Source organism: Halichoerus grypus, chromosome 3 (assembly GCF_964656455.1).
Source record: "Halichoerus grypus chromosome 3, mHalGry1.hap1.1, whole genome shotgun sequence".
NCBI classification, from domain to species: Eukaryota; Metazoa; Chordata; class Mammalia; order Carnivora; family Phocidae; genus Halichoerus; species Halichoerus grypus.
In genome coordinates this window covers 12,541,272-12,561,218 of record NC_135714.1, presented here as the reverse complement: position 1 = coordinate 12,561,218, position 19,947 = coordinate 12,541,272, and the positions used below count along the sequence as shown (strand labels likewise).

Sequence of the window (19,947 nt, the reverse complement as noted above, 5' to 3'; positions counted from 1 at the left end):
AATTTTCTCTACTATTAACTTCTCTGGTAAAAGGAGAAAAAAAGAAGAAGAAAATCTTCTCAAAGTTCTATGCAGCCAGGAAAAAAAAAAAAATCAAAGATATCCACCAGCAGCTTGCAAAAACAAGAGGGAGTTCTGGGGGTTATAAAACATATGCTTGACAACTGATATTATCCACTAGCGAGATATTGTTCATATCTCCACAGCCTGAAATTGCACAAATGATCACCCTGGTTATCAATTCATACATGCTCACAATGGCCTGGTGGCTCTGGGAATTACCTTCTTGGATTACTGCAAATCCCTCATCTCCAACAAATTCATCATGCAAAGTCCCCACTATAATGAACCTTGGGTAAAGCTCAGCGCTCAATTGTAGTTTAACATGTTAAGTGGAGTGTGGGTAGTCTCAGAAATAGAACAGTTTGGGGATGTTAGAAAAGAGACTTCACCTTTCAGATCTGTTTCCCACAATTTGCCACTCGGGCCCACTGCCGTCTCAGTTGTTGGAAATTGAAGTATCTGCCCTCTCGGTGGAAGTGCCACGAGGGGAGGCTCCCACTTGGTGGTAGCAGGCTCGCTTGGTCAGGGTCTGCACCCTGGAGTAATCGGCTGGGTAAAGCTGGTGGAGTTTCTGGCAGCATCAAGGCGGCCAGCATGTTACCTAGTTGTTAGTAATGGTAAGTGGGAGTTTTTGCTTTTGTTTTGTTTTCTGAGAACCCCATCCATTCTCTTGGCAACCCATCATGGAAGGGTCCATGATAACCGGAGCCGATGAGACTGCACTCCAGTACTTTATGCCATGGTCATTTTCAAACCTGTTGAACAGAGCAAACTATAATATACAAACACAGCTTCATGTCACATTCACTCAACTGTATGTGTGCATGTACATGTATACATATACAAACATATACACACATACATATATATGGTGGCTGTTATTGGGTGCTGGTGCTCTCATAAGTCCTATGGATACATATAGCATCTGTTCTTATGGAACCTACAGACTAAGAGAACAAAGAGACAATTCAAATCAGACAGAGCGTCTCTGAATATGGTCTGGGGATCACTGGCATTTAAAGAACCTGGGGTACTTGTTACAACTTCCAGACCTTGGCCTCATCCCAGTCCTACTGCAGCGGATGCTTTTGGGAATAAGACCTGGGGATCTTTAGCCCCACCTGCCCCCCAGGTGCAGTTTGTTGAGCACTACTGTACTGGGGTAAGTCCTGTAACAGAGAAGTGTAGGTTGTCGATGGAATTTGCAAGAGATATACCTAACCAGCCTGGTCTGTGGAGATCAGAGAAGGCACCTTGGAGGAAGCACTTCCCACGTTGGGAGTTGAAGAGGAGGAGAAGTTATCCAGAAAGAAATAAAGGAAGGAAGAAGAATCAGAAAGAATACCCAGCAGAGGAAAGCCAGAGAGACCATGGGGAGATTTTTCAAAATGTACAACCCTTAGTAATTAAGGAACTCCAGTAAATAGAGACCAGTATGGTGCTTCCTCCATTTGTAATGCTTCTGGGGTAGTAGAAGACAAAGTTTTCCTTGGCATCCTGACTAGCTACATACATTAGTTCCATTTCCTCTTCCTGTGCTCACTTTTTTCCAATAATGACAACACCATAGAAACCTGAACAGTTGTTTGGACATTTTGCAGGATCCAAGCCTCAGATCTGGAACCTTCCATATGGTACTCTTAGGAACAGAATCTCTGATCTCATACCAGGCCCTACAGCTACCACCAGTGAAATGAATGATTTCACATTTCCTAGATAGAACCAAGGATGTCCCGAGAGAGTAAAATTTCAAACACCTCCAAACTGATGGCCCATTTCTCCACTGGATGCTACCTACTTCTTAATTTTATGTTTGTTCAGGATCCAGCTTACTGAGGTCAATTAAAGTCAGGAGGCGATGTCGGCTTGATTTAGTAAAATTGGATTCTTTGTCTGCCTTGGGTTTATCTCCTTGGGCTGGATTGTCATTTGAATTTTATGTTTTTGTCCTTATTTCTTCCAACCATTTTTTTTTTCCTCAGGAAGGGTTTTCAGTGCTAGGCTCGCTCTATCTGTTTGCAAGGAAGGTGTTTGTTTCTATAAAGTGCCTGTCCCGTCTGATCTCCATCATCTTTATTGTCTTGCATTCTGTCACTGCGGCTCATGTCTGGCCGTGGTTTGTTATGTTTTGACAGGGGTTTGTTATAAAGCTGGGGATCACGTCTCTGGCTTTGCCTTTCAAACTTTCTTCTTTACGGTAGCCATAAACCCATGCTGCTAAAATGTTCCGTCTGAGGAGGGGGTGAAATTCTGATAACAAAAGCCTTAGGGGTAAGGAAAAGAGGGGGGGAGGGCGAGATGGAGGGAGAAACATTTTGAAGAGACGTTAAAGTAGCCAGGTACGTACTAGCAGTCATTCAAATGCAAACAAAAAGAATACATACAAATTCCAAAGGTTGGAGAGGACAGAGAAAGGCGGGAGCGATGTACCTAGGTTAACGTGCCTTGCTGCTTTCAATCTTTGGAATCTTGGACAAGTCGGGAACTGTGGACTAGTAAGTGGAATTAGTCCTGGGTTTGCTAGAAAGGAAGACAGCACGGTGTGCAGACCATGCCTTGACAGCTGTAAATCTAGCAGCCATCTTGCAAATTCCTTTTTGAAAACACTTAGAATCATCTGGGTTTTTGGTGTGTAGATGGTGGAATGTAGACAAGATTTATATGATCCTTGATGTGGTGTCTGTATTTTAACCTTTCTTCTCCACCTCAGTAAGCAGTTATTGAATACTTGCTGTATGCAATACCTTAACTGTGCATCCCCAGCTGGTAGTCTATTGAGCACGGCTGTGTCCTAGGAGCTTGGCTAGACACTCAGTGTACATTTTCTATTTCAATGCATCCTCAAGTTCATCCAGAAAGAAAAGAATATTATCCCCATGGAACTAGCATGTGACCAGCCCCCTGGATACATAATGCATGTGTCCTTACGTGGGGGCTGTGGGTGGGAGGTTGCAGATAAAAAGGACAAGTGGATCCATTCCCATTAACTAAAACATGGCTTCCCTGTAATAGCAGAAGTGGGATTCGGCCCTGTTTGTCTGATTCCAAAGCCTGTGTTTCTTGCACTACCCCAGGCTGATTCCTCTCTAAGCACCTAGTGAGTAAGAGGGTGGAAGAGAACAGAGTCAGCTCATTTACAGGGAAGTCTGAGGACCTTTGACTTGAGCAGGCAGAAAGGTCTGTATCCCTGATTTCCTAACCCTGGGAAATAGCAAAAGGCACTGTCTCTGGCATAGAAGATGCCTTCAAACCCCAACTGCAACCGCCACGCAGCTCCAATGCAGCAAAAGGCTCACCGAATGATCGCTGGTGGCCTTGTCTCCCCGACCCACAAGCTCCGCTCATGCATGGGAGCTTGGCCAAGGATTTCCGTGGCCCTGGCCCATCTCCCGCCTTCCTAGCACTGCCCACCATTTCCTCTCAGTGCCTCCCCATACATTAAGTTGGTTCTTCTCCCCGCATCTCTGTTTGGGAATATGCCTACCCTTCTTTCCTTCCTTCCACTGGCCCTCCTTCTCCCATGCTTTCTTCCTGTCTTTCTAGATTTTATTCACTATGTATTGAGCACACACTCAGTACTCAGGTATGCTCCATGTTATTTAATTCTTATGGCAAGTTAATAATAATAATGAGGATAAACTAATAGAATACTGTCAATGGCTTAATGTGCACCTATGCAAAGCCCAGCCAGCCGATAACTATTTGCTAAGTGCCTACTACATCTTCCACATCACTCTTGGTTCTGAGAATATAGCCAGGTGTAAACAGACACAGTTCCTCCCTTCTTTGAGTTTGTATTCTTGCTAAGGAGCAGGTAACATGCCAAAATAACATCACATGAGTAGTGATGATTGTTATGAAGAAAAATTAATTAGAGTATGGAGATAGAGCTTAGCCAGAGGTGAGAGCATTTTGTGGATGATTCTAGGTGCTGTATATCACCTCTCTATGAGGCTGGCACTGTTCTCATCCTCGTTTGACAACAGAGAAACCTGAGGCCAGGGTAATTAAGCCACTTGCCCAAAGTCACACAGCTGCTATGGGACAGAGCTCAGATTCGAGTCCAGGTGAGAGTGGCTCCAACCCCACGCTCTTGACCCTGCAGCCCTCTCCTGGGAGGAGGTCAGCCTGGTGAGGCCCGGGAAGAGCAAGGCCAGAAGGATCCCTGGACCTTTTTATCAGTTCTTAATAGTAACAGAGGAGAAAGGGGGGAGCCAGAGAGAAGCCAGAGCCATGCCTGTCCAGACGCAGGGGTCCTGCCTGCGGGGCACGTGGTCCAGTAGATGCATAGTGCTCCTTATCTCTAGAAAGAGGGTCACCTCTCCTCCCAGAGGCGATGGTGTGCAGACAGAGGCCCTAAGCGTCATTTTGTCTTGGGGAATAGAGCCACAGCCTTCCCACTGAAAGGAGACAAGGGAGTTTCAGGGAAGGGCCTGTCACACAGTGGTGGATCGGGATGGGGGTTCTTGATGCCACGAGGAAATTTATCGGTGTGTGTAAGCACTGGTAACTAGGCTGGCACCAAGGCTCGGGCAAACCAGACCCGTTCCAGAACCCGCAGAATGCCCAGAGGCTTCCTTCTCTTGCCTGAGTCCTAAGCTTTTCTGAAAATCTGCACACAGCACGTGAGACTCCAACAGCTGACGCCCATGCGCTTTTATCAGACTTGGGTGGGTGCGTTTTGGCTGTTAAGTCCAGCTGCCAGAAAGACTATGCAACATTTAATTCATGTCAGAATGGTTGTTCCTTTTCTTGTAGACACAATCTAAGGGTCAGAGGCACAGGCCCCAGTGGACTTCTGTGGAATGTGAAGCTGACCCTCTTTTACTACTTCTCGTTTCCAAGGATTTTTACTTCCCTGTAAAGTGCCCCTGGAATGCTGACTTGGCGTGCAAATGGAGTCCGTCTCTCTCTTTTTCCTTTCTTTCTTTCTTTCTTTCTTTCTTTCTTTCTTTCTTTCTTTCTTTCTTTCTTTCTTTCTTTCTTTCTTTTTCTTTCTTTCTTTCTTTTCTTTCTTTCTTCTTCCTTCCTTCCTTCCTTCCTCTCTCTCTTTTTAAAGAGGCATCCATTTTTTTATTGACTTCAAATGTTTGTGAATTGTACACACAGATAAAATAAGGGAGAAGCCCCTTCGAACTAAGTAGTCTCCTCAGATAGGATGCTTTTTTTACCTGCAAAACCCAAAATTAACCTTAATCCCAAAATGAATCTTTTGAAAAGATTAGTCTCTAATCTTTAATTATCAGGATTAGAGCATTCAGATGTGAACACTCCAGATATGGGGCCCTAAAACCTTATTTTCTCCTTGTGGTTTTGATTCTCTGGCCCTAAACTCTGCAAGTGGCTTTGCCTCTGCATTAGAAACCTGCATGTGCGCAGAACCAGCTTGAGCTTGGCAGGCTGTCTCAATAGACATACCAAGTCCACATCCATCCATGTGCCAAACATCTCTTAAGTAGCTGTTTACATCATGAATGTGCTGTGGTACTGAAATGATCAGGGAATGTTCCCTGCCTTCAGGGAACTGCAGTCACTGGAGGAAAGACAGTGAAATTGGTGATTCCAATGCAGTGGGGTAAGTTGCATGGACTAGGCAGAGAGAGGTGGTATGGGAGTGATGACTTTCACTGGTGCTTAGCAGAGTCGGACTCTGTGCCCAGCACTGAACATGCACGATGATGTTATGAATACTTGTAGCAGCTCGCTGAACTAGTGACTTGTCTCATTCTGTTTGACACACGAAGAAACTGGGATTTAAAAGAGCATGAATCATTTGTCCAAGGTCACCCAGTGAGTAAATGGCACAGCCAGTACATAAATCCAGAAGTTTCACTGTGGCACCCAAGTTTGTAATCACTTGCTCAGCCCGAGGACATGGTGCTAGAGACAAGGTATGAGGAGGCCTAGGACATGGGATGAAGCAGAAGAGGGGAGTCTAGGACCCGTGAGGCAGAGGATGCTTCAGGGGCAAAGGTTTTGAGAAACCCAGCACAGGAAACACTGTGAAAGTGGGTGGGATTGAAGTGGAGTCAAGAGAAAGGTGGTGGAGACAGCCCGTTTGTTATTTTAATTCTGCAAACCTTTCCCCTGACTTCAAAATCCACTCTAAAAAGTCATATTTTATCAGCTTCTATTTCGGTGACCACTTAACACCTTAGAGGGAACGTCTTGTGCAATATCCAGCCCAGAGGGAAGGCCCCGTTCTACCCAAGTATGAGTCTCTCTACTCATAGAGTAGAGAGGAAATCATCTCTTGGCATTCATTGCTAAAGGTTGCCAAGCTCTGCTTTCTATTAAGTTTGGAATCACACACATTTGTCTGTTTCTCTGGCAACAATTTCTCTAACTCCTTTGAATTGTGCTGATATTAAAACACAAAAATGGAATGACTTGTGGCATCCCCGTGGGCTTAAGTTTGAGAAGGCCCAATAAATCATATTGAAATAATTTCATAAGGATCCTTGACTTTTGGCACCTTTGAAAAATCAAAGAATGGAGTCTTTCTTGCTTATCTTTCCTGGAGCCATTTTTTCCTTTAGCCAAGTGAATGGGTTTGGGGTGAAAAATTAAAAACAAACAAACAAACAAACAAAAACAAATGCAAACCATCTGAAAACATCAGATGTGAATGATTCACGCAGAGCAATAACCACATGAACTGGATTAACTACTTAATTTCAACATCAACGTGTAGATAAAGCTTTGAGGACTTGAGGACTGCCACTGTCCCTTTGTAAGGGACACGCTTTGTGACCTGAATGGCAAAAAAAAAAAAAAAAAGAAGAAGAAGTAAAACTTGACAATATTCAGTGACGGTGAAGTTGTGAGTAAAACATGTATTATTATCAGGGCCACTTGGAAGGGTGATTGCTGGTAACTAGTTAAATAAAATATATATATATACATGTATCTCTTCCCCCTTCAGCATCTACCCTGTTGGAAAGGGTTGAAAATAAATCCCTGCGTCCCTCACCATGGGAATGTCTAAATAACCTGTAAAAGAGCTGTACTCTGAAATATGATGCAGTGTTTAAAATCAATGAATTAACCTTAGAGCTCAAAAATATATATCATTGATTGAAAAACGACAAGTTCCATATAGATACATTTATTATGATAACTTCTATGTAAAACAAGACAAAAAGAACTCACACAAAATGATATGTGTTTTCTATGGGGACATATATATGGAGATAAATATATAATTTAAAAATCTAGAAGGCTACATAACATACTGATAGCAAAGGTAACCTAGGAAGGGGTGAAGTCACTGACATTGGTGGGTACAGGGTGCTCACAGAAACTTTAGACTTATTAGCAATTGTATTAGTTAACCCTAGCGACTTAGACAAATAAATCTTGAAATTTCAGTGGCTTAACACAATGGAAAAGTGGCTTTTGTTCCAAAGCCCAGATGGGTTTTCCCAATATGTAGCAGCTGTCTTTCTGGTAGCAATTTAGGGACCCAAAGCTCTTCCCATTTCCTGGCTCTTCCATCCAGGAGGTTCCATGGAATCCCTTGCCGTGTCTGCAGCATCTGATCGTCAGAGGTGGGGAAGAGTGTGCCAGTTACACACAGAATGATTTTACTTGTCATGTCTGGAAGTTGAATTTACCCTCTTGATGTCTACTTTGTTGAAAAGAATTAAAACAGTGGAAATGTCCATTGGATACTGGTTACCACTCATCACAGGGCAGCACCCAACAGAAAGGGAGTTTAGAAAGTGAGGGCTGGCTCTATGCCTAGACAAAGATATCAGATCTAGTAAACAGTGAGTTTCTGCAACAGTAGTGTGTTAATTTTTGCATGTGTATCACTTATGTAATTTGAAAATTAATAAAAATCAAATTCAAGCATAAAAATAAACCAATGTTGGTTGATTACAACAAGCATTCTACTTTACCCCACCCTGGCTCCATGTAGCTATGCAGTTTTACTTCTCTAGCTATCACATTCCTCTGCAGTAAAATGAGGGTGTGGAATATAATCATGGATAACCTAATTACATTTATTAAATAATTGTTAGTATTTTGTATTATATTTTTTCCACATATGTTAAGTGCTATTCATAATCACTAATCAGGAGCTAATCAGTATCACCATGAGTTGAGTTAATTCCTACTCCAATCAGAGAAACATGCTAGGCATAGTCTTTGTTTTAATGGTATTTTTGAAATAAGGAACTATCTAGGGGTACATTTTAAAATCTTCAGAAGCCCACTGGAATTAGAAAATGCTACTGGGAATCACCAGACGAAACTTCAGGTCTTCTCTGGCTCTAACATTCCAATTTTGTAGCTAGGACAGTGCCTTATAGAGGGCACCACTTGCGTGGATATTTGTTAAAGGAATGAGTGAATCCATAAGTTGAATTTATGCAAAAGTTTATACAAAAATGTATGTGTGTATGTGTGCACAAGAGAGAGCAAGGTTTATGCTGAGTAAAAACATTACTCAATAATTGAAAATATATTAATAGATAGCTTTCTAAGGGAAATTAGACCAGCAATTCAGTAGTACCTGATAAGGCATTTGATTAAATTAAACATCCATCAGCATAAAAAAGAAGAAAATCATAAAAACAAAGATTGGAAGAATAATTTTATTTTCTTTCCATTATAAGTAATATGATCTGATCTCAAATAAGCATACAGTACTTTCCCTAATCCAAGAGGTGTTCCCTAAAAAATTCAGGGGGAAAAAAAGAAAATCTGCTACTTCTCTCCTCATTTAATACTTTTTCCTAGAAGTTCTCTTCTAACCATTGCAATAGGACGAGAAAGTAATGATATAAATATATTGGAAAAAAAGAAAGGAACAAAACTATCCATATTTGGGAATGATAGATTTCTTCACTTAGAAAACTTGCAAAATTCTTCCAAAAAACTATTAAAATTAATAAGAGCATTCTATTGTCTGTGTTCCAAATAGAAATATAATGAAAAAATTGCATTATCCATTCAGCATAACTAAAATATTTAAGAATTATCTTAACAAGAAATGTTAGTTATTTGTATATAGAAAACTACAGAATTATTTTGTGGTAGAGATATAGACTTAAATGGATAAACATTTCATGTTCCTGTATTGGAAGATTGGGTATTTTAAAGATGCCAACTCTTTCTTAGTAAATCAAATTGAATTTAAATTAACCTCTTTCCAACCTTGGAGTTGGGGAGAAGGGGGAATTTGACAAAATTATCATAAGGTTCATCTTGAAGAATAGAATATCGTTATAAAAATGTTGAAATAAAAAGTATACAGAGGGCAGAAACAAATCCATCAGATGTAAACTGCATGCTAAAGTTTGGATAACTAAAAGAATATTGTACTGTCACTGGAAAATAGTGAGACGAGTCTATGTAATGGAGTTCATCCAGACAAGAACGTCTAAGGTATAAATATATAATATCTGGTCTAGGCAGCAGTCCAAATCATGGGAAATGCATGATGCTCCCTAACACATGCTATTCCCATGGCCCCATGTGCCCGACTGATGTCTATTCATACTTTAGTTTAGATATTACTCTAACACCTTATTGACCCTGTACCAGCCCATAGGGCATCAGTAACTAGAGCATGGCCTTATTCTGTGAATCAGTAAAGGATTTTAATTTCATACCCAAAGGACATTGACTCATGGTAAGAGGTCCAGCCATGGCTGGACCACGATTCCTGCCCTATGCTATTGTCAGTACTTTGGATAAAGGGATAAAAGAATTTTTCCCACAATGAAAGGCACACATCTGAGAGAAATACCCTGTGATATGGCTGACAGAATCAGAACCCAATATTACCTGAATATGCCACAGTACTAAATGAGATGAAATGAGGCACACTTACCTGTAAGTTTCTACAACTTGCTCAGATGCTCCTTAAGAGCAGGATGGGGTCTGCTGTGGTCATCATTATTTCTCTAACATCTAGCGCAAGGTGGCCCACTAAAGTGTTAGTCCAGTTATTAAAATGTTTGGTAGGTAGAAAATGGAAGAAAAAACACCTATTAGATTTCTAGGAGGATCAAATATTTTTTATGGAGTTTTAGGATTTTGTTGTCAGATGAATAATACATTTAAGAAGAATAGAATTAGAATATGGGGTGCCTGCGTGGCTCAGTGGGTTAAGCGTCTGACTTTGGCTCATGTCATGATCTCAGGGTCCTGGGATTGAGACCTGTGAGGGGTTCCCAGCTCAGTGGCAGAGTCTGCTTGTCCCTCTCCCTCTGTCCCTCCCCCCCCCATGCTTGTGCAGTCTCTCTCTCTCTCTCTCTCAAATAAATAAATAAAATATTTTTTAAAAAAGAAGAATAGAATATATTCATCAGATCTTATCCTTGGCTAAAATTTTCCAGTGAGATCTCATTGCACTAAGAATAAATTGCAAGCCGTTTGCCATGGCCTAGAAAGCTCCACATAGTCTGGTCCTGCCTCTTTTTTTCTGAGCTCATCTGTTATCTCATTCTCCTGACTGTGCACCTGCCACACTGCCTTCTTCCTGATACTATGACACATCAAGCTTATTCAACCCAAACTCATTCCTGTCCTAGGGCTTTTGCCCTTGCTGGTGCCTGGGCCTGGACCATTTTGTTCCCTGATCTTCACATGGCCCTGTGCAATCAGGGATCATGCTCCATTAACACCTCCTCACTACAGCCTTCTAGGCCAGCCCATCTAAACCAGCTTGCCCTCCCTCACCACCAAGTTTATTCTGCTTCTTCAGTCATCTGCTGTTAGTGTCCAGCCCCTAGAACAATGTCTGGCCCATAGTTGGTACTTGATAAACATCTATTACATGAATGAATCTTTGAAATAGTAAGAGAGGTAATCAGAAAGAAGATACTTAAATAATTGCTTTGGTTGAAGAAAGAAGTAAAAGTTGTTGGCATTAAAAGATATGTTAATAAAAGATTTCAAATGTCAACTTATGAAAGTAAAGTTCGTGTGACCTGCTTTCCCTTCAAGACAAAGGAATTTGCTTTGAACCTCTATCACCCCTATTTAATTTCAAGCCTGTTTTATTTCCTTTGTTTTGGCTATTTATAATGGTTATTTACTATAAATGAAATCACCAGTATTGTTTAATTCACTACTAGGAGCATCTTTGTTTACATGTTAGCATAATGCATTTGCTGATTTCTGAATACTAGTAAGTTTAAGTTTAATGAATCTTTGTGTTTATTATTTATCTCAGTGGTCGAATTTCCATGTGGATTTCTGATGTAATACAGCCTTAGAACAACTGTATAAAACTACCCAGATTCAGACAACCAATTTATCCTTACATTTACAAAAAAAGTTTTTGAAACTGTAGTAATTGATGATTTTATTATAATTAACTTTGCCTAATTAAAAACACAAATGTGTGGTTGTATGGTTTTCTCTTTCCAAAGAGGAGAAAAATCATTAGTTAAGTAATTGCCAAGTGTTAAGTGGTACTAATACTAATACATCCTCTCATTCCACATTTTAATTACGGTTCTCAACCCTTTTCATTTTTTTGAAGTGAATTGTCTTTGAAAGATAGAAATTACAGGCATTTAGAATAGTAAATGATCACCCCAAATCAAAAAGTCATAACATTAGACAGTATTTTCTCAAAAGACTTGGAGAACTTCAGAGCACTTAAGATCTGCACATTAGAACTGCAGTTTGGCAAGGGTATTTACACCTAATAAGCTATCAGAGAATTAGAGAGTCTCAAGATAAGGAGTAATTGCTATGTTGATTTCCCTAGAAGTGTTCAAGTATGTCTGTTTCACCACAACCTCACCAGGTTTTTGTTTTAATCTTTTCATTATTATTTTATTTTGTACTTTGATTACTGGTTTGAACATTTTCCCATATGATTATTTTCTACTGATAATCTCTTTCATGTGAACTACCTATACACATTCTTAAGAGTTTAAGAAAAGCATTTCAAAATGATTAATAGAGATGAAATGCTCAAAACAATAGATGCACAGTAGTTTATATCTTCTCAATGATTAAGAGTTCTCAGTATGTACCATTTGGCTTCTAAATGGGGGAAAATCAGCTAATATCTACAAGTATCCTATAGATATCCTAATATCCACAAATATCACAAGAAAAGATGGGAGTTAGATACTGCTCCCCTAGAACCATCAGCCTATCAACCCCAACAGCAAGAACTTCTGGAGAATGGGGTCAATGGTTGGAACAAAACAAAACAACAACAAAAACCTCCCAAGGAACTAGAATTCAGAGCTTAATATCTAAATTAGCTATGAGTAAATTTTTAGCTATCTCTAAATGTTTACCTACAATGTAGAGTATTATTTAGACATTCTAAATGTCTAAAACATGTCTAAAAATGTCTAATGTCTAAAACATTAGACAATAATTTAATCTGTCATTTTCTTGTCTTTCATAAGTATATAGATAAATAATATACGTTGTATTAAACTTCCCTATATTTCACTCACAGAAAATCTTCTTGTGCTATCATGCTCACCATACTTCTCCTTCCCAACTTTTGGAACTTTACCTAAATGTGTAAGAAAAATGGAATTTCTTCTATAATCTACTATAGTCTTAATCTCTATTCAAGAATATTTGAAGACATTATCCTTTCCATGGGAATACAATGTAGATTTAGGTATATCAATATTTAAATTATTTTTAATTCCAAGGATTAAAGTATAAATGTAAAGTATAAGTATAGCATATGAATATGACAGTATAAAATCTGAATAGATTCAGAATTGGTGTGCCTGATGAGTTAGGGGACAACCATATCTAACTCTGAAGTATTCATTGATTTAAAGTCATGTCTATTAGGCTGTGCAGTGCGGTTGCATGATTTACTAAATTAAAAGGACATTTTAATCTTCTCAGTGCTTCAAAAATAATAATATTGTACATTGAAATCAGGATTCAGAAGAAACTAGCAAAGAGTTCAAACTCTCAAATTCATTTTTTTAATCTATTATCACATTTTATTTAGATGCTTACATATTTATTAACTCTCTTGTTAGAACTGAGTGAAAGACAGGGACAAAATCTATTTTTCTGTTTCCAGCACCTACCAAGGAGCTTTACGCTTACTCTGGGCTCAGTGCATGTTTATAGAAGAAATCAATGAATGAGTTATACAGTGATTTCCCCAAGCACATGTGATTTTTTTTTTTCTGGTTATTTGTCCCCTTCACTGCACATTATCTATATATTGCTTGTCGTGTGTGTGTTATATTTTGTATATTCTCCCTTGTAGAACAAAAACTCTTTGGCAAAGATAGCCTCTGTGGAATAATGGCGCCCAAAGATGTCCAGTCCTAATCCTTGGCACCTGTGAATATGTTACTTTGTGATGGTAGATTATCCTGGATTATTTGGGTGGGTCCAATGCAATCACAAGGGTCCTAAAAAGTGGAAGGGGGAGGCAGACAAGGAAGACTCCAACCACTATTGCTGGTGGATGATGTAGGAAGGGGACATAGCCAAGGAAAGCAGCCAGCGTCTAGATCCTGGAAAAAGCAAGAAAACAGATTCTCCCCTAGAGCCTTTAGAAAGGAACACAGCCCTACTGACACCTTGATTTTAGCTCAGCAAGACCCATGTCAGATTGTCAGGAACTATGAGATAATCAATAAGGAGAGTTTAAGCCATTAAGTTTGTAGTAATTTGTAACAGCAGGAATAGAAGACAAATACAGTCTCTGACACCCCTTTTGTACCCCCTTCAGCTACTGACACAGGATGTTGCACAAAAAGACTCAGCTATCTCTTATGGTTAGTTTTTCTCATCACTTCCTTTATCTTTTACATTAGCGTTTGTTACCCCATTCCATGCTGGAGTGGGACAGCATTAATCAAGATTCGTCTGTTTGCAAATGACAGAAAGCTAACACAAACTCACTTAAGCAAAAGAAGCAGGAGGTTCACATCTCACAGAAGTGGGACCTCCAAGGGATGGAACTGGGTTTCAGTCCCAACTATAATGAGGTCCCAAATCAGTCCACAAAGACTTTCTGTCTCTCTAACCTGCTTTCCTCTCTACACAAGCTTCTGTGTTTCTATAATTCACATTTTTAGTGGCAAGACTGCCCTCTTTGTCTTTCAGGAAGGGATTCTAATTTGCCCATCTTTGTAGCTTAGGAGGTTGAAAGGTGCTGTGATTATCCATTGTAACATTAAAAATTTATTGGCTAAAAGTACAAACATTTATTTTATTTACTTGAGGTTCTGCAATTTGGGCAAAGCTATGGGGGACAGCTCATATCCACTTCACGTGACACCAGCCTGAGGCAGCTAATTGGAGCTCAAGGATTCGCTTCCAAGATGGCCTCACTCACTCAAGTTGGTGCTGGCTGTTTGCTGTTTGCTCAGCTGGGGTTGTCCAGCTGGAAGACTCAGTTCTTCGTGTGACTGCTCCAAATGGTTGGGCTTCTCACGGTACAGCAGTCTTAGAGTAGTTGGACTTTGTACATAGCCACTGACTTCCCACCCGAGTGCAAGGTAGAAGCTTCTCTAGGCCTTTTTAAGATTTAGCCCAATACTGACCCGAAGTCACTTGTGCCGCATTCTTTTGATTAAAGCAGATCACAGAGCCCAGTTCAGATTCGAGGAGAGGAGACTATACCCACAAAGATATGAATGCCATTGCCATGGTTCACTGGGGCCACAGTAGCAGTCTACCACAGTGGGTAATGGAGCTTTGTGAGTGACTGTCCACACAAGACCATGGGGGAAATAAATTGTAAGGGCTATCCCACAAAGAAAAGGGGCTGAACACAAACCTCAGGTATCCTTAACAATCAGTTTCAAGAGTGCTAGAAAATACTAAATAAAGCAAAACTGCATTTCCCTCTAAGTATATTTACTATATAGTTTGTACAATTTCTGGAGTTGGAGACGTAATTAAAAATTGAGGTTTAAAGTTAAGAAGTTGCAACTTTTTTCCCTATTCAATTTTTTTATTCTGTGAATGAAAATGATGATAATATATACTAGATACTACCACAAAGGAATTAAATGGTGCAAGATTCATGATGAATAAACTATAATGTGGCTAATCCAGTGGTGTTTATTTACAGTAACCTTTTTAATGTGACAATTCCTTGGATATTGTAGTGAAATATTTTCACCCTACACCTACATTTTTATGGTTTGTATTTATTCTCCACAGTACAAATCCCAAAATGTCAAATTGCTAGAGCTGTTTTATGGAAATTAGTTTTAGGTTAGACTATTTGAAATGCATTAAATTAATTTTATCTGTTTAGCAAAGTACAATAAGGTTTTTCGCATTAACAAAGTTTTCTTTATAATATCGGCTGTATGTGTATGTTTAAAGACATGGTGGACTCAAAACACTCTTGTTTGAATATTATATTTAGCAAATGAACATGCACTGTTGGGGATTAAGCAGTATTTGGAAAATGTATGTGTAAGGATTATTTAGAATGGAATTGCCAAAAATCCTGGAATATTTAATACACACTTGTTGATTGATTTTACTGCAATAAATACGAAGCAATAACAACTATATAAATTATTCAGAGACTAGTCATCCACAGCAGGATTCTTTAGAGATTACTTCAGAAACAGTTTGGCAGGATATTCTTTTTATAGTTTTTTTTTTTTTTCCAAATCCATGTACAAAAGAGATATAGATCCATATGGAGTGGATTAACATTGATTCTTTTAAAATGAAATTAAACATTTTAAAACATTCAAGTAAAGATTGTATGATCTTTCATACTAAAGCTCTCCTTGGTAATTTATTTATCTTAAATATTATTTTTGTCTTTCAGGAGGCATTATATAGCGAATGTAAGAGATTTATTAAAAACCTTGGATTGCTTGAGAGTGCTTTAGTACTTTGCCTCAAAATCTGCACATAGGCAAAATTCCTGATATTATGAGTTGGGATTTTCAGTTTAAGAAGATTTAAAATCTCTGCTAAAGCAAGGGCTTGGTAGGTGTTTCTAAGCATCATATATCAGAGAAACCCAGCTACTTACCAATCATTCAAACTAAAATGGGGCAGGACAGGACACATGGAATCAAAGAGACCAATTTAGACCAAGTAGAAGGTATCAAGTTCTCTTAAAATTGGTCTTTTGTTCTAGAAAGATATCCAGCTCCAGAAGCAGATAGAATAATCAGTATTTACACAGGTATGGACCTCTTTGTATATGCAGATCCGGATCACTTTTTAAAGATTCTCAATCATTAAAGCAGTTGGCGACATAGTGTTGAAAAGAGTAAATGTTTGCATATTTGGAGTTAGAGACCCCAATTATCTACTTATAAGTCGTGTGACTTTGATACAGTCCTAATGACCTTTCTTTTTTTTTTGCATAATAATCCTTTTGGTTTCCAGTTCCCCACTATCTTGAGGTTGTTCTGAAGATCCAGTGAAAGAATGCCAAAATACTTTACACATTGCAAAGCATTACATTATTAAAATTTACATTATGACTACTGTTACTAATAAAACATGACTGGATGACTGACCTATAAACAATTCACTGAAAAATCCAAGTCGATTGGATGTGCTTTATTTTTTAAAAAATATGTTCATTTAAAGGATACTTATGAGATCGAAAGTAGTCAATGCTTTTGTTCCCGTTATTTTTGAAGTACTAACCCTTACATTATTGACTTTCAATGAACACAAAATCTGGAGAGATGAATGTACAAATTTTTGCTGAACAGTTGGGGATTATATTTCACTAACAGCAACCCAGAAGGGTCATGGCTGTTTATAAAAGAAAGAAATTTGCCTCCTGGTATGATTGGTTTCTTGAGATGATTTGTATTCAGCTGGAGGTCTGGCAATGGTGTGGGGTGCGTGGGGCCATTGGATATTTTTGTTAATGGTTTATTTCTCTGTGTTTCTCTCCCAGCTATCGGCAGGACCCTTATCCCTCGCTACTTTAGCACTGTGTTTGAAGGAGGGGTGACCGACCTGTATTACATCCTCAAACACTCGAAAGAGTCATACCACAATTCATCCATCACAGTGGACTGTGACCAGTGTGCTATGGTCACCCAGCATGGGAAGCCCATGTTCACCAAGGTACAGGACATACTCAGCAATTTGGCTTGTTCTTCTGTGGGTGTATTGAAGGATAATAATTATGCTTTTCTTCAAGAACTTTGAGCTGATTTCTCACATCTCAGACACTCTCAGCACTATGAGATAGTCTCTTTTGTTTGTGATATGGCTAGACTCTTGGTGAACACTGTTCTTAGATGTGTGCAAATGATACAGAGCAAATATGATAGAGCCTCAAAAGTAAGAGAGACAGTTTTGGCTGCCTGTTAAACTCAGGTTGCTAAATTAGAATCTTGATTGTTAAAGAATCTTCTATAGCTAAAAGAACATTCTCCCATTATTGTGTGGTCAGTATTTGTGTTTTGTTTGTAAAATTAAATACTTTTTAAAGCTAAATTCAAATGTTAACAAACGGGAAAAAAGCAACTAACTACAACTCAACTAGTTGTAACCTTTAAGGAACATAAAAACATAAAAATATAAATGAAACTAAGGAATTCAGAGTTTAAAGTTTGTTTCCCCAAATTCTGAGAAGTTCTGTGGTTGGTCAGTCAGCAAGTGAGGACAGTAGAGCCAAAAGTTGGTTGTGAGAAAATGAGAAACACAGGGGAGGGTAGTGGGTGGAGGACCGGGTAACACAATCTTTGAGGCACAATTCAAAGCTCTATGAAGGATGTGAAGTGAAAGAGAATGTCTTCTATAAGTTCTACACCTATGACCCTTCCCATCCACAGACAACTGACATGTGGAATATTCCCTCTGTGCAAAGACCTTTCTGGAACACTACAGACAATCCCTTTATGTCCTCTCCCAAGTAGCAAAATTAGTAAGAACAAATATTTAGCCAGAGAATCTGACAAACAGAAGTTTATTTTAACGAACACTAGTTATTGCATTTTGACGAACACTCAGTGTGAAACTAATCTGTAATATTAATGACAGCAGCTATCTCTTTTAGTTGAAAACACATATGACAATCCTCTCTTTATAGTTGAGAAGTTGAATTTCAGGGTTAATTGCAAAAGCCCAAATTACAAGACTAAGATGTGTTTGTTACTTGTGCACGGTTTTCCCAAAAGAATAAAAGTAAAATGTTTATCATTTAAAGTATCCACTGATCTTGTTGGTGCAGCTTCATCTTCCCAGTTGCTCACGGTGATGTAAAAAACCAAGGGCAAAGGAAATGGTGATAAAATGCAAAAGCAAATCATCAAATGTCATTGATTTCGTGGTATCTTGATTTTGTCAATAGACATTTTAAATGTGGGGCAGAAGTTGGTTTTTCTCTTTCTTCCTTTTTAACAGTTGAACAGAAAGGAAAGTTGCTAATCAGGGACAGAGAATATTTATTCCCACTGTACGCAGAAGTCCGTGCTGGGAAGAGAGTTTAGTTACATGGAAAGGAATGATCACCTGGATGACAGTTTAATCTGCCCATGTCTCACTCACTTCATTTTGGAGATGTAAAATATTTACATAATCTTGTATCTCAGATGGATAACACAGCCTATTTCAAATGTTAGGAAGTCAGAGCCCCACACAGAAAAGCTTTCTCAGCTAGCTCATTATTGTTTTTTTGTTTTGTTTTGTTTTGTTTTTGTCTAGGTTTAGCATTATGTTTAGGTAATCAAGAAAAACATGCCAATTCCTTATGCTTTAAGGGAAAAAAGAAATCGATGGAAATTAAATAAAATGGCTGTAATGAAGAAGCTACTTCCAAAGCCTATAGCCATTGAAAATAAAAATGCATTCTGTGGCATGCCTTTTATAAAACATAAAATATTTTATGTAATCACAATAATATTTTATAATAAATTTTATAATAAATAGTTTTAAGATAACGTGTAATATTTTATATACATGTAAAATATATACTAAAAGGTAGTCCTTTATATTTTCTCAATTTCTTTCATTCCAGGACAAAGCTTTTTCATAAATGAGCATAGTCAGCTGCTCTGAAGGTAAAATGCTGTATATTCAGGACGGGTTTTAAATTTTTAAAAAATCTCATTCTTCTGATGAATCGATAAAGTGCCTTTTTTTCACTCAAATCAAGAAGCGAGGGTTTCCCTCTGTTTCAATTTTTCCTCACCCAGGAATGCTTCCTTCTCAGATGGCCACAGGGAAGACCAGAGCAGCCTCCTCCTGAACTCAGCTCTTTCAGCCCCAAACATCAATTATTCAGGTCACCTCTCACTCTACTCTATGGCAATACATTTTCCAACTCTCATAATGAATATTTCCATACTGTGATGAAAAATATCACTTTCTGGGAAATGCAGCCTAGCTATGTGGACTTAGTGCAGATGCTAATTATGCACATTTATTTTTAGAAAATTCTAAAGCATTCATTTTTTTCTTTTTACTTTTTTTTCTTTTCTCCCCCTCCTTCGTGATTATTATACTACCCAAAGAATCCTTCCAATTTTTCTTTTGTTCTTATATTAATTAAAAATAACCCATCTTTGTGTAATAAAATAATGTATTTAGTATAAAACAGTGAGCTAATGACCTTTCAGTATCACAAAGAGAAATATAGTCTGGAATCTGCTGCTTTATTTTTAAAGGGGAGCCCTCTGAACATGGAATTACTTGAGCACATTATGTACTGGCATATCACATTGTTCTAATTTAGACTATCAATACACTCTAATTCCCCAAATAGCATTTGACCCAGTGGTTCTGAGTTTCTTTTATGAAAATTTGGTCAACTGGTGAATCAAAAATCAGTCGCAGTCCTAATCAACAGTAATATTTAATATTCCTCAGGAGTATAGTGCACATTTTGCAATTTCCTGATCCTAGGAACATTATAGATTATGGATAAATACGTAATTAGAGTTTTAAAACACACATTATGAA

At 38.5% G+C, this 19,947-nt stretch overlaps 1 protein-coding gene across 9 annotated transcripts in view; it reads left to right on the top strand.

The window, feature by feature from the left end:
* Positions 1-19,947, top strand: part of LDB2 (LIM domain binding 2) — a 383,866-nt gene that overhangs the window by 281,385 nt on the left and 82,534 nt on the right. For all 9 annotated transcript variants that reach the window (XM_078068421.1, XM_078068420.1, XM_078068419.1 and 6 more), the window contains exon 3: positions 16,934-17,106. In XM_078068421.1, coding sequence (XP_077924547.1) covers positions 16,934-17,106 — 173 coding nt within the window. The remainder of the gene's footprint in view (positions 1-16,933; positions 17,107-19,947) is intronic.